This window comes from Borostomias antarcticus, assembly GCF_949987555.1.
Source record: "Borostomias antarcticus genome assembly, chromosome: 22".
Lineage (NCBI taxonomy): Eukaryota > Metazoa > Chordata > Actinopteri > Stomiiformes > Stomiidae > Borostomias > Borostomias antarcticus.
In genome coordinates, this window is record NC_140255.1 from 6,567,503 (window position 1) to 6,589,343 (window position 21,841).

At 46.2% G+C, this 21,841-nt stretch overlaps 1 protein-coding gene across 1 annotated transcript; it reads left to right on the forward strand.

Annotated features, from left to right (window-relative positions):
* Nucleotides 1-7,859: 7,859 nt before the first annotated feature.
* pax10 (paired box 10) lies at nt 7,860-18,344 on the forward strand (the record flags this gene model as incomplete). Its single annotated transcript, XM_084455995.1, is given in 8 exon segments — nt 7,860-7,965; nt 8,661-8,764; nt 8,767-8,875; nt 12,394-12,476; nt 12,645-12,813; nt 13,891-13,961; nt 15,552-15,684; nt 18,256-18,344. Coding segments are annotated over 8 exon segments (864 nt in total).
* Nucleotides 18,345-21,841: the final 3,497 nt, after the last annotated feature.

Below are 21,841 nucleotides of genomic sequence, written 5' to 3' on the forward strand. Positions count from 1 at the left end.
AGGAGCCTCCGGACCGTCTGAAGCCGGAAGGCTTTAATCCTCGACGGAATGTCAATCAGCCCCTAACGTCCTTCATGGAACGGCATGGAGAGTGCCCCCGCCTTCAGCCAGTGACCCCCGGACCAGAAAAAGTCAACAACAGTCCTCTGTACCTCCTCCATCAGCCCCGGTGGAGCTTTCTCTTGATCTAGAGATAACATACCAACATTCACATCATACAGTTTACATACATCCAACAAGTCCCGTACAAGAAAAAGGTTGTCCATAATCGTCCTCCCTGGGATACAATAGGACTGATCCTTATGGACCAGCAGCTCCAGATGGTTCTTAAGTCTATTCGCCAGCGCCTTTGAAAACAGCTTATAGTCCGTACATAGAAGCACCACAGGCCTCCAGTTTTGTAAAAGAGCCAAGTCCCCCTTCTTTGGCAGCAGGGAAAGGGCTGCACGCCGACACGAGACCGGCAACAACCCACTCCCCCCACACCAACACCTCCAGCAGGTCCTCACCAATACAGCCCCAGAAGACCTTATAAAAATCGGCGGGGAGGCCATCAACGCCAGGCGCCTTGCCAGACGCCATCTGATTCACCGCTGCCGTAAACTCCACAAGGGAAAATGGCGAGTCCAGGGCTAGGCGATCCACATCACAGCCCTCCTCCCCATAGAGGCCAGAGTCACAGCCCTCCTCCCCATAGAGGCCAGAGTCACAGCCCTCCTCCCCATAGAGGCCAGAGTCACAGCCCTCCTCCCCATAGAGGCCAGAGTCACAGCCCTCCTCCCCATAGAGGCCAGAGTCACAGCCCTCCTCCCCATAGAGACCAGAGTCACAGCCCTCCTCCCCATAGAGGCCAGAGTCACAGCCCTCCTCCCCATAGAGGCCAGAGTCACAGCCCTCCTCCCCATAGAGGCCAGAGTCACAGCCCTCCTCCCCATAGAGGCCAGAGTCACAGCCCTCCTCCCCATAGAGGCCAGAGTCACAGCCTTCCTCCCCATAGAGGCCAGAGTCACAGCCTTCCTCCCCATAGAGGCCAGAGTCACAGCCCTCCTCTCCATAGAGGCCAGAGTCACAGCCCTCCTCCCCGTAGAGGCCAGAGTCACAGCCCTCCTCCCCATAGAGGGCAGAGTCACAGCCCTCCTCCACATAGAGGCCAGAGTCACAGCCCTCCTCCCCATAGAGGCCAGAGTCACAGCCCTCCTCCCCATAGAGGCCAGAGTCACAGCCCTCCTCCCTGTAGAGGCCAGTGTAAAACGACACAGCATGTCTCCTCATTTGGGCCGGATCAGTCGTTGTCCCCCCATCCACCAGACGAAGACACACCATCTGCTTTTTCTGGGAGGCCTTCCTCTCTAAATTAAAGAAATATGCACTAGGTGCATCCATATCCTTAATACCAATAAACCTAGCCCTCACCATGGCACCCTTCACCCTTTCCTGCTAAATTTAGCGAGCTCCCTCTTTTTCTCAATCAATCTCCTCTCCTGCTGAACCTCTATGACTCATGAGGTCTCTCTGAATAGCAGTGATCTCCTGCTCTAGCCGATAGACTGCTGCTTTCACTCTGATTGTGGAATGAGCAGTATATTGCTGACAAAACACCTTTATTTGTGCTTTCCCCACCTCCCACCATTGGCTCAAAGACACAAAGTCAACCTTACTAGTCCTCCATTTATCCCAAAAATCCTGAAACTTCTCACGAAACACCCTGTCCTGTAAAAGTTTGATATTGAAATGATAGTACGAATTTGCTTTCACACTGGGAGCAAGGCATATATCTGCAACAGCTAAATGGTGATCCGTAAAACCCATAGGATAAATAAAACTCCTCAACAACTTATTCCTAAAAAAACGGGATATGTATATTCTATCCAACCTAGCTGCAGACATTCGACCATCCACAACCCTAACCCAGGTATACTGCCTCGCCAAAGGATGTTTCATCCTCCAAGTGTCCGTTACATCCAGCTGTACAAGTATATTAGATAGGAACCTGGATGACTGCAGATGAGGCTCCTCAGTGGTTCTATCTAAGGTGAAATCCACTGTACAATTCCAGTCCCCCCCTATCATGAGACAGTCCCTCTGATCAGCTTGTGTTAGTGCATCCTTTAACCTTCTAAACATGGCCAGCCTCTCTGAACCCACATTAGGTACGTACACATTAACAAAACAAAATCTTGTTTCTCTATTTCAGCCCTCACCATTTGCACCCGACCTGGTACTATCTCTATACTAGAAATTACATTGGCATTGGCATTGCCAGTGACACTAAACACTATAGCAGTCCCTGCACTAACATTAGTCCCATGGCTGAGGAAAAGGTTGCCCCCCCACCACATCTCCCAATCTAGCTCGTTCGACTTATCAGTGTGTGTTTCCTGCAAGAATAAGAAATCTAATTTCTTCGGCTGAAATATTTCAGAGATTAAAGCCCTCTTTTGCCTATCCCTGCCTCCATTGATATCAAGTGACCCAACTCTCAAAGCCTGCATAAGGAAGTTAGAGAGGAGTGAGAGCGAAAAGAGCAGAAGAAACAGATTGAAATAGGAAAACACCCTTCTCACCCTTCTCTCAAACATCACTTCTGAGTTTTACGCCTTCTGCCTGGAGGCAGAAGAAGGTTAGGTCGTCTTAAACTAGTCACAAGCTTCTTCAGCCTAAAACGCTTTCTCTCATCTAACAACTGCAACCCTACAATCTTGCTCAACACCGTAACAGATTTTATAAACTGTTCAGTGTCTGGAAAATAATCCTCTACTTTGACCTGCTTTCCAAACATTTCATCAAGAAAATCATTCACTTCCTGAATTGCATACAAATCCTGTGAGTATTCCGAGCCTGCCAGTGACACACTGTCTGAATCAGAGTCCATCTCGTCGTCAACAGTCTGACTCTCTGGGACCGGCTGCTCAGCTGTCTCCTGGCCTACAGTCACTCTCTGGCCCGGCTCAGCGACAGCAGCAGCAGCCCCGCCCACCAAACCGGCGCTACTGTCAGTAGGCTCAACTACACTCTCAACTACCGTCCCCATATCCCCCCGCTGGGCATCTCCCTCAGACAGAGAGAGAGAGACAGAGAGAGAGACAGAGAGAGAGAGAGAGACAGAGAGAGAGAGAGAGACAGAGAGAAACAGAGAGAGAGACAGGGAGAGACAGAGAGAGAGACAGAGAGAGACAGAGAGAGAAACAGAGAGAGACAGAGAGAGAGACAGGGAGAGAGACAGAAACAGAGAGAGAGACAGAGAGAGAGAGGGGGGGTTAGGGTTAGGGAGAGATGGGGACACTGAGAGAGAGAGACAGAGAGAGAATTTAGAATGTTGATTTTATGTACTGCTTTGGCAATGTGGGTTCTTTTCACCTATCGTGCCAATAAAGCTTATTTGAATTTGAAATTGACAGAGAGAGACAGAGAGAGAGACAGAAGGACAGACAGAGAGAGAGAGAGAGAGAGAGAGAGAGAGAGAGAAGTGGAGTGATCAGGAAAGAAAGCAAATGGAAGGTTACAGATGGAGTTAAGAGAAAATGACAAATGTTCAAGTAGAGCAAATTACAGTTATTCTCTTTGTCATTGATGACACAGTACAGTATGGATGTGACACGCCACAACCCTAACAGTGCAGTATGTCTCTTGTGTGTGACTATCCCAGCCTTCTCAGTCATAGTATGTGAATCCATACAGGAACCAGTCAGTAAGAGCTGTTATAATGTCTCCTCAGACAGATTATCTGAATCCAGAGCTGTTATAATGTCTCCTCAGTCAGAGTATCTGAATCCAGAGCTGTTATAATGTCTCCTCAGTCAGAGTATCTGAATCCAGAGCTGTTATAATGTCTCCTCAGACAGACTATCTGAATCCAGAGCTGTTATAATGTCTCCTCAGTCAGAGTATCTGAATCCAGAGCTGTTATAATGTCTCCTCAGTCAGAGTATCTGAATCCAGAGCTGTTATAATGTCTCCTCAGTCAGAGTATCTGAATCCAGAGATGTTATAATGTCTCCTCAGTCAGATTATCTGAATCCAGAGATGTTATAATGTCTCCTCAGACAGAGTATCTGAATCCAGAGCTGTTATAATGTCTCCTCAGTCAGAGTATCTGAATCCAGAGATGTTATAATATCTCCCATTTGTTTTTGTTAGAACTTGATGAATATTTGTCATGGCATTGTTGCTATGGTGACCACTCCCTCTCTCCTCCCCTTGCCTATATCCCCTTCCAGCGCTAAAAAAGAGAGGGATGGAGAGAGAAAGAGAGAGAGAGGGAGAGAGAGAGAGAGTTGACAGCAATGAAGGAACAAGAACCCCCCCCAAAATTGCATGCCCCGGAGCTGCATGAATCGTTGCAGGGAAACACACACACACACACACACACACACACACACACACACACACACACACACACACACACACACACTCTCACACACACACACACACACTCTCACACACACACACACACACACACACACACACACACACACACACACACACACTCAGCCACACAGACACACAGATTGTATCAGCACATGATTAATCCACAAACACAAAAGAAAGCAAAAACACAACAATATACTACAATGACAAGATGAAGGCTAAGCCTAACGCTAAGTAAATACAGCTTCAGATTAAACATCATTTATCTATATAACTATATACTGGAACTATATACATAACTATATGCTGTACCTAGATATATATAACTATATACTGGAACTATATATATATATAACTATATACTGGAACTATATATATATAACTATATACTGTAACTAGATATATATAACTATATACTGGAACTATATATATATAACTATATACTGTAACTAGATATACATAACTCTATAATGTAACTAGATATATATATAACTCTATAATGTAACTAGATATACATAACTATAATGTAACTAGATATATATATAACTATAATGTAACTAGATATACATAACTATAATGTAACTAGATATATATAACTATAATGTAACTAGATATACATAACTATAATGTAACTACTGTAGATATATCATGTATTTTATCCTCTATCCCCTCTTTTCTTCACTTAGTTTCTTTTTCTTTCTGTGCTTCCACCATCCTCCTTTCATTTACCTTCTCCTCTCTACTTCTCCTTTCTCTAGGATGGAAGGAACAGAGAGAGAGAGAGAGAGAGAGAGAGAGAGAGAGAGCAGAGAGAGAGAGAGAGAGAGAGAGAGAGAACAGAAGAGTATGAAAGAGAGAGGGAGCGTCAGAGAGGAAGCACGCAATTTTGTCAACCGGAAAAAAAAGAAAACAAGCTGGCGCCCTCCTCCCCCGCCTCCCCTCACCCCCCAATAAAATATGATATAAGTGTTACATGATGCTATTGATTTATTCTAATAATTAGGAAAAGAGTAGTCGAGAATGCCAAGGTTCATCTTTGAAAGTCCAAGCTGGTTACTTTTATTCCAAATAGTTTACGAGTTTCCAAAGTCGGGCTCAAAGAGAAAAGGAACATCCACCGAGAGCAAAGATGGAGGAAAACGAATACATTAACATGTCTATATATATATGTGTGTGTGTGTGTGTGTATAGGCTACCTAAAAATAAATTCCTGCCTCTCCATGATGTTGTTTGCGTTTGCCCTGCTCTCTCCTCCCTTCCTCCTCCGCCTGCCCTTAAGTTCAAACTTGACACTGATGTTGACTCACTCTGTCACCCCTCTCTACCCCCCCCTCTCTCATCCCTCACCCCTCTCCCTCTCTCTCCCTCCCCGTCTCTCTCATCCCTCTCTCTCTCTCTCTCTCCACCTCTCTCTCTCTCTATCACTTGGAGGACCAGTGCCTGCAGACACTTTTTCTCTCTCACCCTCCCTCCTTCTCTCTCTCACCCTGTCTAACTCTCTCCCTCCCTCCTTCTCTCTCTCTCTCTCACCCTGTCTAACTCTCTCCATCTCTCCTTCCTGCTCTCTCCCTTTATGCACAGTGTTGTGAACAGAGCGGGAGAGCGAGAGAGAGGAAGAACGAGGCGATACAGAAGAGAAGAAGAGGAATACCTTTGACTCGGACACTGCATTCAGAGCTTTGCATCTTTTAATTCAACACTTGGTGAGTTTCAGATGGTTAAGTCTTTCTGCGTCCAGTCATGCAACTTGGGTATCTCAGCGTGTGTACTGTGACATGTGTTAAAGAGTGTTACATGTGCTAATTACATGTGTTAAAGAGTGTTACATGTGTTAATTACACGTGTTATTAAAGAGTGACTTTTGTTCACGTGAATCTGTATGGAATCAAAGTGAGGGTCACAACACAACGAGATTAGAGATTTGACATGAAGCACATATGGGAATTTGTTGTGGCTGTGGATTGTTTTGACCTTTGACATGATCACTCTGCCAGAGGATGAAAGTAGGTTTTGATCAATACCTCCAAACCCCCTAACCCCAACACCCATACCCGCTAACCCTAACGCCCATACCCCCTAACCCCAACACCCATACCCCCTAACCCTAACGCCCATACCCCCTAATCCCAACACCCATACCCCCTAACCCCAACACCCCCTAACCCCAACACCCATACCCCCTAACCCCAACACCCCCTAACCCCAACGCCCATACCCCCTAACCCTAACGCCCATACCCCCTAACCCCAACACCCATACCCCCTAACTCCAACACCCATACCCCCTAACCCCAACACCCCCTAACCCCAACGCCCATACCCCCTAACCCCAACACCCATACCCCCTAACCCCAACACCCATACCCCCTAACCCCAACACCCATACCCCCTAACCCCAACACCCATACCCCCTAACCCCAACGCCCATACCCCCTAACCCCAACACCCCCTAACCCCAACACCCATACCCCCTAACCCCAACACCCCCTAACCCCAACACCCATACCCCTAACCCCAACACCCCCTAACCCCATCGCCCATACCCCCTAACCCCAACACCCATACCCCCTAACCCCAACACCCATACCCCCTAACCCTAACGCCCATACCCCCTAACCCCAACACCCATACCCCCTAACCCCAACACCCATACCCCCTAACCCCAACGCCCATACCCCCTAACCCCAACACCCCCTAACCCCAACACCCATACCCCCTAACCCCAACGCCCATACCCCCTAACCCCAACACCCATACCCCCTAACCCCAACGCCCATACCCCCTAACCCCAACACCCATACCCCCTAACCCCAACGCCCATACCCCCTAACCCCAACACCCCCTAACCCCAACACCCATACCCCCTAACCCCAACACCCATACCCCCTAACCCCAACGCCCATACCCCCTAACCCCAACACCCCCTAACCCCAACACCCATACCCCCTAACCCCAACCCCCTATATATCTCTGCATGCTTCACTGAAGCTTTACTGTCTGAAGCTCCTACAGCATGGGGAGGACATGATCAATAAATGGAGAATAGAATATCTGCATGCATAAACAATCACATAAACAACTGATTCTAAAACGTACTCTGCTTTGTAAAATATCCTGATAACAAAGTGGATTGAGAAGCTGATTTTGAGCTGGTTCAGAGAACGCCAGTGTGCTCACAGGGTTGGCCACTGTGCTAGAGTTAGAAGCAAGTAGCATAATAACTAACATGCGCTGCCTGCCTGAGGTCACTAGCACGCCAGCGTACAGCCTGCACACGACGCCAGCCCGCATGAAGCTAACGCTGCTCCTCCTCTGTCAACGTGAAGCTAATTCATCACAATAGCAGCCATGTGTGAATTCATGTAATACCCCCCCCCCCCCTCAGCCCCCAGCTCCGCCTCTTAGGAGAGGAGACGGGGTCAAAGGTGAGGGAGGAGAAAGGGGCAGGGCGGCGCGCATCTCTACCCGTATGTCGGAGGCCCTGGACCCAGCATGTATGAGAAGCTGACCATGCTGAACCTGCAAAGCGGCTCCAACTGGACCGGGCCGAACCACTGGTACCACGACCCGACCTCGGTCCAGGCGGAGCACAGCACAGGTGAGAGGCGCCGCTCCGAGCGGTGACCCGCCGATACACATGAAACACTTACCCACAACCGCCTCGGTCCAGGAAAGAACGATCCATTATCCGCTAGCTGCCACCTCAAACACAGCAGCTGGACTGCCCATGTGTTGTCCTGATGTCCAGCACTGTGAGATACAGAGCCATGAAGTCATGGGACCTTCTACCAACAGAAATTATAACCATGACACATAAATATATGTTCAAAAATAAGGAAACACTTGGGTACTGCATACTCAACACACTAGATGGCGACGCTCTGTAAATGAAAATGTGTAGTTTTACATGGTTTGAAGATTGTGTGTTTTATGCTATATATTTATGAGTGTTTTTATGATGACAATGTAGAATTGTATGATACTATTTTAAAGTCTGACATTTAAAATGTATGTTTTATATGTTTGATATATGCAATGTAATGTATGTTTTAAATGTTATTTGTAATGTAATGTTTTAAATGTGAACCCCACTAAAAGTAGCTCTACTTTAGGGTATAGCTAATGGGGATCCTTCTAAATAAACAAATAAACACCATGAAACAGACTGGTAGAGCTGCATGTAAAGCAGCCAGGCTTGGCTGAGGTGGGCACACACACCTCTACGTTGCCTTCAGGATGCTGAGACATTATTTGTGACGTGATGTTTCTCTCCCATCCTTTCCTCCCCAACAGTGTCTGAAGGTTGTCTTCTGGACGTTGATGGCGGTCTGGGGGTGGAGGCGGGGGGTGGAGGAGGAGGAGGAGGAGGAGGAGGAGGAGGAGGAGGGGGGGGGGCAGGGGGAGAGGGGGGGGGGGGGAGGAGTGTCAGCTGAGGCTGCAGCTGAAGAGGAAGCTCCAGAGGAACAGGACCAGCTTCAGCCAGGATCAGATCCAGGCGCTGGAGAAAGGTCAGGCATTCCCCTTCAGCCTCGGCCAATCACAGCTCTCCGTTCTCTGCCTAGGAGTGTGCGTCAGTTACTGTGCGGGGTAGCCAATGACAGCCCAGCACCCAACCAAGAATGGAGGCTAATGGACCTAGTCTTTCAACCCCATTTCGGACACATTAACACATATTAGCGTTAATGTATCTAAGCAGTGACTTGCATAGATGGCAGTATGTAACTGGATATGTGCTGGAGTCAGGATGCACTTCCCCTGACTGTGTTTCATTCCCCTTACTGATGGAAAACTGGAACAACACATGTCCTGAGGCGTTCAGAACAGAGCAGACGCCAGATACCATCTTTATTATCTCTATTCATCCACTAAATGTAAAACATTATGCTTAAGAACTCTCTGTGCTGCCTCCTCCCACCATGTGGCATTGGTGACCTGGTGTGAACGCACACATACACGCGAGTGCACACACACACACACACACTCACATGCGAGTGCATACACACACACACACACACACACACACACACGCACATGCGAGTACCCACAAACACACACACACATACTGGGGAGGGGTCGCTGTGTCCACTGTGCAGTTAAGTGTAAACACAGCCGTGTGTGTGTGTGTGTGTGTGTGTGTGTGTGTGTGTGTGTGTGTGCGATCACTATGGGCACATTACATTAACAAGCAGGAGCTGACCTTGAGGGGCTGATGCCAATTCTAATAATCGTCACCAGTTAGGAATATTCTATTCTATTAGACTTCTTCCAGAATTCTTTCTGGTATTTATTATTTAGTAGGTGTGAAGCTAGTTTATGACAATATACCTTATTGTAAAAAAGGACTTTTCTTAACTACACTTATTCTCCACGGTTAAATTATAATAATATTGTTACTACAGGAAGTATACCGTTGTTATTATAGAGCAACTCTGCACTGTCATCATTTGATGAGTACTGTATGTGTCAAGTGTTTGTTAGAGTTTTTACATCAGACGTATCAGTTATGGAATCAGAATGAGTCAGCCCAGACATGGCAGTTAGGGCGAGGTCATGGTGAGCTTTATAGGCGAGGAGGAGTAGCTTGTAGATGATGCAGAATTTGACTGGAAGCCAGTGTAGGTGTTCCAGGGTAAGGGTGATGTGCTGCCAAGGTTTGGTCCGGGTGAGAACCCTGGCAGCTGAGTTCTGCACACTTCAGTCTGTCCAGGGCTTGGTTGGGAGCCTGAACAGAAGTCACCGTTATCATGGGCGTCGGAAGGGAAATGAAAGTGGATGGGACACCAAAAGGGGGGGGTCTAGGGGCCCTCCCTCAGAAAATTTTGAAGCGAAGAGATGCCAATTCCTGTATTCTAGAGCATTTTTACAGGTGGTTCGATACTTTTATCTGGCTATAGCAAGAGGAGAAATATCAAATAATGTTGTATATATACATGATGGCTGGCTGGCTACATGCACACACACACACACACACACACACACATACAGTTTGCAGGTTAGTTATTCTTCAAGTAATGTGAACATTAGAGCCAGGGATTAGCATTTGTCACAGTTTACACAACTACAGTAGGACCCCACTCATCCGAACTTCAGAGATCCGAACCTCCCGGTCTACCGGACAGGCTTAAAAACGTCTTCTTTTTTTAGCCTGCTATCTGGTTACTGGTAGGATTTTCATTACAGTACTGTACCCTACTGTGAATAAAAACAGAACTGTATGTAGACCTACATGTTGCCTGTAGGCTGTAGCCTACTGTCACGTTTCATTTCTTTCTTACTCTAATGTCGAGCGCAAAACGCAGTCTGCTGCGCGAGAGCTGCATTCCTTGGTAGCCAGAAAGCGCGTCAGCAACCTGAAGCAGAGGAGCATCGAGTCATTTTTCGTTCACAGTTAATGGACTTCAGGAGACGTGTTGTGAGCATATAGATTAGCCTAGTAGGCCTACTGTATTTGTTAAATAATAGCCTACAACCTACATCGGTTGTTTTAGAGACTTTCTTTTAGGCTACGATAGCCTAAGACACTAACTTGTCTGTCATTTCATTTATTTATTTCTCGATTATCATTTGCTTTAATTTGTTATGGTTCGGGGCGGACCCGGCCCAAACCATAACAAAGGGGCTCACCCCCTGCTCCCAGTCTGGACCCGCGTCCCTGCCCTGGACCCCTGATTCGCCCCGGACCCCTGGTCCACTCTGCTCGCTCCCGGTCCAGACCCTCGTCCCTGCCCTGGACCCCTGATTCGCCCCGGACCCCTGGTCCACTCTGCTCGCTCCCGGTCCAGACCCTCGCCCCTGCCCCGGACCCCTGGTTCGCCCTGCTCACCCCCTGTTCCCGGCCTGGATTCCTCACCCTGAGCTCCTGTGCCCCCTGGACCTTCCTGGACCCTGAGCACCTCCTCTCCCAGTAACTGCCCCTGCACTACCCCCAGAGACTCTTGTACACTTTGGTCACTGTCACTTGGTTTTGTTCTTTTTCCTTGTGTGTTCGGTCTTGTGTTCGTTGTCTTGTCTGTTGTCTTGTCTTCTATGTTGGTTTGTGTCCTCCCAGCTCTAGACACCTGTCCCCTCACTACTCTTACGTCACTCCAGTCCCTCTCCTGGCCCTCTAGTTCCCCGCTCTAGTTCCATGTCCCAGCCTCGTTCCCTGTTCCCTTCCCTTGTGTCCTTTTTCCTCTGTCCTTGTGTTGGTGTCTTGTTGGAATCCCTCCATGTCCTTGTCTGGGTGATTGTCTGCACCTGTGTCTCGTTATGTCTTGTTGCACACCTGTACGTTGTTCCTTGATTGTTCTCCCTGAGTATATATGCCCTCCTGTTTCCTTTTTTCTCTGTCGGTTCATTCTTAATGTTAGTGTTTAATCCCGGTGTTCCTCTGTTGTTTTTGGATATTAAAACCTATATTTTGAACCTGAGCTGCTTGCCTGCCGTCTGCTATTGGGTCCTACCTCCACCAGCCTCAAACCCTAACAGAATTGTTCTAATGTTGGGTTGGTTTTACAAACAAAGTGGGGGGGCATTGAGCTAAACTGACTTGGGAATCGTTGGCGCGCAGCTGGAAGTGCTGTCCCATTTAATTCACGGCCCTGCACCCTCTTGCCCTTCCAGCTGACGTCATTTAAGTGCTCAGGCCTCAGGCCGCAAGTGCGAGGGGCCGCAAGGGTGGTTTGCGCACTCAGATTGGGATTCAGCTATTAAGTGAGTGGGACTTGTCCCCACTTATAATGGTTCCGACGCCCATGTCCGTTACAATAGTCCAGGCGGGAAGTGAGGGTGAGGGTCTCAGCAACAGTCAGTGAGTGAAGTCCGAAGTCTGGAGATGTTTTTAAGATGGAAGAAGGCAGATCGGACAACATATTTTATGTGGGATTGATATGAGAGGGTGGAATCCAGGATGACCCCCAGGTTGTGAACCTTGGGGATGGGGAGATGGAACAGCCATCCACATGGAGGATAAAATACCCCACCTTCTGACGCAGGGCCTTAGGAGCCTGCCTGCCTGCCCGGCTAAAGTAGCTCATCTGCTCCACAGAGTTTGAGATAACACATTACCCAGATGTCTTTGCAAGAGAGGGACTGGCAAACAAGATTGATCTCCCAGAGGCACGGATACAGGTATGGAACACTTGTTTATTTGATGCCAAACCCAGTCAACATCTTAACCCATATCCTGGGTGATGTGATTATGCTAATGCGCTCATGTTTTTCTGAAATCACACTGATGGGACTTTGCAATAGCGAGCAGCATTCTGACATCAGCCACATCTCTGTGATGATTGACAGGTGTGGTTCTCCAACCGGAGAGCCAAGTGGAGGAGAGAGGAGAAGCTTCGGAATCAGAGGAGATCGGGGGGCGGGGCTTCCTGTTGTCAGGCTCAGACTCCGCTGAGCACTTCCTTCAACACATCTGTCAACACATCTGTCTATCACCACCACCATGGCAGCAGCTCAGGTGGGCCGGGCCTCTGCATAAGAAGCCCTGCTTTCTGGATTTCACTGTCAGATACAATGCATGCTATAATTCATGAGATGATTATTAATTCAGAGTATGGCGGATTATAATATACTTGTGTAGTTTATCATTGATCCAGTGCGATAATACCTATTATGATAATATCTATTACACATTTAAAATGAGAAAAGAAAATCACATAAAAAAGAAATTGAAAGTAGCAGTATTGATTGATATTGAATTATACAATCCTCCTAATTCTACCACACAGTAGGCCGGCATACCACTTTAATCCACCTAATTCCTCTGAAGTAAACATGAGTTATGAGATAAGCCCCCCCCCCCCCCCCCCCCCCCAAAGAAAGTCTCAATTTAAAAGGCCCTTTAGTCCAGATTCAGAGGTAGTGTGCAAAACCTTCTGTGCCAGCCGGATGTCCTGAGCTGTCCCTCTCCCTCCTGTCCTGTCCCTCTCCCTCCTGTCCTGTCCTGACCCTCTCCCTCCTGTCCTGTCCCTCTCCCTCCTGTCCTGTCCTGACCCTCTCCCTCCTGTCCTGACCCTCTCCCTCCTGTCCTGTCCCTCTCCCTCCTGTCCTGTCCTGACCCTCTACCTCCTGTCCTGTCCCTCTCCCTCCTGTCCTGTCCTGTCCCTCTCCCTCCTGTCCTGTCCTGTCCCTCTACCTCCTGTCCTGTCCCTCTCCCTCCTGTCCTGTCCTGTCCTGTCCCTCTCCCTCCTGTCCTGTCCTGTCCCTCTCCCTCCTGTCCTGTGCTGTCCCTCGACCTCCTGTCCTGAGCGGTCTTGTGAGCGCATGTGTCTCTGAGGCGTGTCTCTCTCTGCAGGCTCCATGTTGAGTCCCATGTGTCTCTGAGGCGTGTCTCTCTCTGCAGGCTCCATGTTGAGTCCCATGTGTCTCTGAGGCGTGTCTCTCTCTGCAGGCTCCATGTTGAGTCCCATGTGTCTCTGAGGCGTGTCTCTCTCTGCAGGCTCCATGTTGAGTCCCATGTGTCTCTGAGGCGTGTGTCTCTCTGCAGGCTCCATGTTGAGTCCCATGTGTCTCTGAGGCGTGTCTCTCTCTGCAGGCTCCATGTTGAGTCCCAGGGAGGCTGCTCTGTCCAGCTACAGGCCGTCCCTCTTCTCCAGCGCCGTCCAGGTGGGCTCATTCTACCTCTGGGACTCTATAACATCACTATGCCTCTATAAGATCCTGTCCCTGTCTTTATAACATCACTATGCCTCTATAAGATCCTGTCCCTGTCTTTATAACATCACTATGCCTCTATAAGATCCTGTCCCTGTCTTTATAACATCACTATGCCTCTATAAGATCCTGTCCCTGTCTTTATAACATCACTATGCCTCTATAAGATCCTGTCCCTGTCTTTATAACATCACTATGCCTCTATAAGATCCTGTCCCTGTCTTTATAACATCACTATGCCTCTATAAGATCCTGTCCCTGTCCCTGTCTTTATAACATCACTATGTCTCTATAAGATCCTGTCCCTGTCCCTGTCTTTATAACATCACTATGCCCATGTCTTTATAACATCTTTATGCCCATGTCTTTATAACATCTTTATATCCATCTCTGTTTTATAAGATCTGTATACCTACAGTATCTCTGTCTTTATAGCATTGTTATGCCTATCTCTGTCTTTATAACATGTTTATGTCTATCTCTGTCTTCATAACATCTGAATGCCTATCTCCCTCTTTATAACATCTTCATGTCTATGTCTATAACATCTTAACATTACCTCCTTTGAGAAAGTAGGGCCATTCACTATTTGTCTTTATTATCTTGGTAATGGTCAGTGGTTTATTGTATGAATGCAGCTTAGTGAGAGACAGGTAAGTGTGTTTTTAGCATGTTGTGAGGATCAGGTAAGTGTGTTCTTGGCGTGTTGCGAGGGTCAGGTAAGGTCAGCGTGTTCTTAGCGTGTTGTGAGGGTCCGGTGAGTGTGTTGAGTGAGTGAGTGAGTGAGTGAGTGAGTGAGTGAGTGAGTGAGTGAGTGAGTGAGTGAGTGGTTTCGAGCACAGCTATACATCTTACTCCGGTATTGGGAGGGACCCTAGTATCTTCCATCGTGTTGCTCTGCTGCCATCTTGTGGTTAGACTTGGACTCTCCTCTGACAGCCATCCAGAACTCTGTGTGTCAGAGACGCCTGTAACTACATTTAGAGGAGATACATGATGAGAGACGATTGAAGAGGACTTCAACATCAACATCTCTTACCAACCCTATAGGCGCGGCCTGTATTTTATATGTGTATTTGTATTATATATCTGTATATGTGTGTGTGATTTGTATTTTTTATCCACTTGTGAAGCACTCTTTGCACTCGTGCTGTGAAGGGCACTATAGAGATAAAGCTTTACTTACCAACTAATCATTCTTCCTCTCTGCTGAGCACAGCACCTGCAGGTGGATATGGGACTAGACCAGAAGACATAGGAATTACTTACATTACATCACCTCATTTACATGATCCAAAGTGACTCACAATCCAAAACGATTGATTGATTTGATGTCTTACTTACGACTTACTCAGTCAAAGGCAATGATTGAATTCCGTCAAAATGGTGCGTTTGCTATTGCCTGAGGAAGTGCAGTGCGTTCATGTGGAGGACAATCAAACTAATTCACCTTCTCTCCTTCTCTTCCTCCTCTCTTCTCGTCTATCCTGTCCTCCTCTCGTCTGTCCTGTCCTGTCCTCTGTCCATCCCCCCCCCCTCCAGTCCGTCTCTCCCCAGTCTGTCAGCTCCTACCCCTGCATGCTGCCCCCCTCCCCCTCCGCCCCCCATGGCTACGACTTGCCAGCGTACCCGTCCCCCCGCCTGCCACCCCCACCCGCCACCAGCTCCAGCTCAGGTCAGTCCCCCCCCCCCCCCCCCCCCCCCCCGTCTGAGGCCCGCAGGCTCCTCTGACCCCCCCATGACCTGGAACTCACTTCTCATTTCATTTCAAACCTTTATTTATACTCGTAAAGCATTGAGGTTTCCCTCATTTACAGGGTTGACGAGTCCACACTAATACATAAATAACAACACAACAAATACAATAATAACAATAATAGTAATAATAGTAATAATAATAACTAGAAATGTGCAATTTGGGTAAATTGCAAGTGTGGTTGTCCATTCTGTCATTATTACTTAGTGTTGGTGTGTGTGTGTGTGTGTGTGTCTTGAGTGTGTGCATGTGAGCCCACCGGCGAAGACTGTGTGTCTCTAGCTCACTCAAAGGCTGAGTTGACGGGTCCGTGGCGTGGTTAGTGGCGTGATGGCAAGACTCCGCCCCCTCATGTCATAGCAGGTCGCGGAGAGTGTAGCCCTCTCTGGGCCACCCACCTGCCTTCATCATTGAAGGCCGTGTGTCTCTACCACACTTAGGGGAGGTGTGTGGTCTGTGGTGTGATGCTACCACTGTAGTCATAAAAGTGTGCCTGTACCTTTAAGAGATCCTGCTCGTGTCCCCAAATTCAAATACCAACTGACACTGAGCAGCCCTTTATTCACTTAAATGTAAAGGCATGCTAGATTCAGACAGCTATCTCTCTCAAAAAGTATACATGTTACAGCTTAGATATTACCACAGTAGGAATCCTGGGAACTTGCTGAACATTTTCATGTATATGAAAATCTGTATAGCTTAAGAACTAGCAATGGCGACAAGTTAGAAAAAGGGTAAAAATTCAAAATTAGCAGCTCAAAGGTTAGAGTGCGGCACCAAACGTTTCAATGGAGCGCAGTTGCCGAACAAATCGTCATACAGTGAAAACTATAAGTCACACAGCCTAGATAATTACATTGTACGAATCAGCACAGTTGTGTGAATGTTTTGATGTATAATATGTCTACGAGCTGTTAAAACTGTAGGAGTGCCAGCAGTTTACAAAATGTGTGAATATTTCCAAAGCAACAGCTGCCACCACTCTAAAAACATAACTGGAGATTTTCCCTATTCCCATTCAAGTCAAAGGGGAATTTTAATTCACTAATAAATTAATATAAATTAAACTATCAAAGATATTGCTTAGCAATGAGGAAGCACACGATTCCCGATGAAGCCGGTCAATTTGACATATGACCATATGACTAGTGTGTGTGCCGTTAGAAATGTGGGAGGAGTAGCGTGGAAAACATTTGGGGTTGCTCTAGATCCAAATAAAGTTGACCAAGTACTAGAGTGTGTTGCCCTTGGGGCAACCACACTAATAATAACAATTACAAAGTTACAGGTCGAAGTACAAATGTCAAGAACCATCTATTTAAACTCTGTGACTGAAGGAAGGACCTCAAGCTTTAGAGTTTGTTGTAAATTATTCCAGGTATAAGGAGAATCATGGAAAAAAGCAGCTCTACCAAGTTCAGAGTGCACTTGAGGAACCCTGAAAACAAGCCGATCGTTTGATCGGGTCTGGTAGGAACCAAGCCTCCAGTCCAACAGAGACCAGATGTATGGTGGAAGTTTACCAATAATGGCTTAATAATAAACAAATACCAGTGATAGTTACTCCTTAAAGAGAGAAGAGACCAGCCTACCTTATCATAAAGAACACAGTGGTGGGTGTCATAACTATCACCCGTAATAAATCTTAGGGCGGAATGGTAGACAGAGTCGAAAGGAGCCAGTTGAGGTGGTTCGGGCATCTAGTGAGGATGCCTCCTGGCCTGGGCGCCTCCCTAGTGAGGTGTTCCAGGCGTGTCCGGCTGGGAGGAGGCCTCAGGGTAGACCCAGGACTAGGTGACGGGACTACATCTCCGCACTGGCCTGTGAGCGGCTAAAGATTCCCCAGGCAGAGCTGGTTGATGCTGCTAGGGAAAGGGATGTCTGGGGCCCCCTGCTGGAGCTGCTGCCTCTGCGACCCGACCCCGGATAAGCGGATGAAGATGGATGGATGGATGGATGGATGAGTGGTAGACACTCTCACAGTCTAGGGGTTTCAGGGTAGTCACAGAAGCATGTCTATAGATTGTGTCCCCATAGTCTAATACTGATAAAACAGCTTGAACAAATCTTCCTGCTGAACGTAGGGAAGCTAGAATGGTTTCTGTACAGGAAGTCAATTCTCAGTTTCCTTCACCGCAGTCTCTCTCTATCACACATCAACCGCCACCCACTGTATCCACCCACACTGTAACCACACCCACACACACACACACACACACGCACACACACAGGTGACCTTGAGTGACTTGAAAGACGCCTTATAAATAAAATGTATCATTATTATTATTACACACACACACGCGCACACACACACACGTTTGTCTGTAGGTCTGTCCTCGCTCACTGTTTCTCTCCTCTTTCTCACTTCCCCCCTCTACTCCCCTCCTCTCTCTTTCTCTCTCTCCATCCCTCTCTCTCCATCCCTATCTCTCTCTCTCTCCGTCCCTCTCTCTCTCTCTCTCTCTCTCTCTCTCTCTCTCTCTCTCCCAGGACTTATATCTCCCGGAGTCTCGGTTCCAGTGCAGGTTCCTGGTGGGGAGCAGCAGAACCTGGGTCAGTACTGGGCCAGACTACAGTAGAGATGGAGCCAGGGTCTGGGTCAGTACTGGGCCAGACTACAGTAGAGATGGAGCCAGGGTCTGGGTCGGTGCCAGGCCAGACTACAGTAGAGATGGAGCCAGGGTCTGGGTCGGTGCCAGGCCAGACTACAGTAGAGATGGAGCCAGGGTCTGGGTTGGTACCGGGTCAGACTACTGTAGAGATTGGAAATGGGGCAGACTAAACCACATCGGAACCCAGCATAAAACAGGAAGGAAGGAAGAAAGAGAGAAAGAAAGAAAGCAAACAAGCAAGCAAGCAAGTCTGGGCTGGAGGTGTATCTGGCCCTGGGAGAGGTGGCTGATTCAAGGCAGACCCCGATATGCATTCAATGTTTACTAATACACGGCAGGAAGCACTTTTGGTTGCACTTTTTTTTGTGGTACGGTATGAAACTATTTTATTTTGTGGTATGGTATGAAACGGTATTTTATTTTGTGGTACGGTATGAAACAGTATTTTATTTTGTGGTATGGTATGAAACGGTATTTTATTTTGTGGTACGGTATGAAACAGTTTTATTTTGTGGTACGGTATGAAACGGTATTATATTTTGTGGTACGGTATGAAACGGTATTTTATTTTGTGGTACGGTATGAAACGGTATTTTATTTTGTGGTACGGTATGAAACGGTATTTTATTTTGTGGTACGGTATGACATGGTATTTTATTTTGTGGTACGGTATGACATGGTATTTTATTTTGTGGTAAGGTATGACATGGTATTTTATTTTGGGATACGGTATGACATTGCATTTTATTTTGGGGTACGGTATGAAACAGTATTTTATTTTGTGGTACGGTATGAAACAGTATTATATTTTGTTGTACGGTATGAAACGGCATTTTCCACTCAAGAAACCTCAATTTTAAGATACCAGCATGTTCATCATGGTATTTAGTTTAAATTATTCAACAATTTTGATTTATGGTACCGAATCCTAACCCATGGGGCCTGTTATTAAGTATTCCAACCACGGCTGTTATTGTTAAATAAGTAAACACTATCACTTCACCATGACAGAAATATGCACCGTAAATAACACATTTATTTCATGTAAAATAAAGTGTAACCAAAGTGTTTTGAACTGCACCTCAAAGACAGTTAGCTCGTTCTCTTAACTGTGAAAGGCTGTGCAGCCTACTACTGTGAAGATTTTAATCTTGCTTACCATGACAATCAACTCGGACATAGTTTTAATCAAGAACTGTGTCCCAAGCGACTATATCTACCAGCAACAGTCATTACCAGCCTGACTATTTTTGTACCGAAATACTATAAGTGGCGTTTCATTGTTTCATTTCATGTCTGAATAGCCAAGTGAATTACAGGTACAATACTAGCATCTCGAAGAGCATCGAGTGATGAGCTGGAGAATGTAGCTAGCAATCATCTGACAACATATCAGTAGACTTCATCTGATCAATCATCTGACTACGTATCAGTAGACTTCATCTGATCAATAATCTGACTTCATAATAGTAGACTTCATCTGATATCTGATCAATCATCTGACTACATATCAGTAGACTTTATCTGATATCTGATCAATCATCTGACTTAATATTAGTAGACTTCATCTGATATCTGATCAATCATCTGACTACATATCAGTAGACTTCATCGGATATCTGATCAATCATCTGACTACCTATCAGTAGACTTCATCTGATCAATCATCTGACTACATATCAGTAGACTTTATCTGATATCTGATCAATCATCTGACTTAATATTAGTAGACTTCATCTGATATCTGATCAATCATCTGACTACATATCAGTAGACTTCATCGGATATCTGATCAATCATCTGACTACCTATCAGTAGACTTCATCTGATCAATCATCTGACTACATATCAGTAGACTTAAGAAAATGACTTTTCAATCAACTGATCAAATGCAGTTAATGAGATGCATATGAACCGTCCAAATGACAATCAAGTATCATTTAGCTACCAATCAATAAGAGGTGGTGTTTGGATAAGCAACCAATCAATAATGAAGACCTCAGCGAATGACAATGTTCAGAAGAGCCAATGATCAACAACTAATTACATCTTGAAATAATAAGCAGGCTGTACAATAACAAAACAATCATGACTGTATTGGCATTCATTTAACAAACGGTAACTTCATAACGCCAACACTTGATGCACCCTTAGAACATGATCTTACGCATGCAGGCAAAGTAAGTTCCACTGTCCACACGGATTCTTGCGTTTTTGGTCATTTATTCCGTGAAATCAGGCAAACAATTCCATATCCATGCTGTGCTGACTGTGGTAAAAACCGTCTGTCCATCAGGTGCCCACCTAGCCCAATTACCAGCCTACCTATATACAGATAACCAGACTACCTGTGTGAGATGTGCCCCCTAGTGCCCCAAAATAATAAACATATAGAAAACAATAACTACTGATAAGGATAATCAAATGCATAATCAAAGACAATAAACAAAACAACTAATAATAATAAATCTGTGGCTTCTACAATTACCAAAATGCATGTGGCATTTGGCAATCAATAATTGACTAACAGTTTATAAGTGTACAATAGCCTATTAATATTCATTACTAATGATGTTCACATTCCTGACAGTAGACTGTCATTTATATCATTGTGTATTTCTGTTTCACCTCTCTTTAAATATCGTATAACTCATGTATTTATTTATTTATTAATTCATTAATAACATGATCCTTCTGTGTGTTGTTCAGTGACTGTGTTATTTGTGTGTGAAAACGCAGCCCTTTTGTGAAAGCTCTGGCACCCTTTAAATGAAAATAAAATGATGTGGAATAAACTGTGTTGAGTTGTTATTGCATTTGATAACAATTCAGTGTCGTCCTTTCCCATGAGAAATGAGCTAGAACGCACAAGCGAGAGTAAACCAGGCCATAGTAGGTGAGTAGCTAGCTAGCTACTCTCATCAGCATAGCTGGACCAGGTCTAACAGCATTACTCTCTGGTCATTATCATCATCAGCAAAGCTGTGACCAGAGCTGTGTTCGGAATCGCTCCCTCGTTCCCTCACTCCCTATTCCCTATAAACTGAAGTGAGTAAACTACCTAGGGAACGGAGAAAATGTAGGGTACATGCACTGTTCCCTGCAAATCAAGATGAATTGTGGGTAATAAATAGTGGACTATATAGGGAACGAAAATTCCGTGGAGAATTCGGACACTACAAACAAAATGGCTGACACCCTATATAATGCACTATATAGTGAATAGGGAGCGATTCGAAACACAGCTCAGGTATAATAGCATTACTAAGTTAGTATACTTTATTTATACAGCGCCCTGGACCAAAGAGAAAGAGCAGATCTGGGACCCGTTCTAATAGCATGACTCACCCTGGACCCAGGAGAAAGGCAATTAAAGGAGGGAGAGGAGGAGGTGGAGGAGGATGCAGAGTTGAAGGAGAGGTAGAGGAGGAGGAAGTGGATGTGGAGCTGAGGGAGAGGTGGAG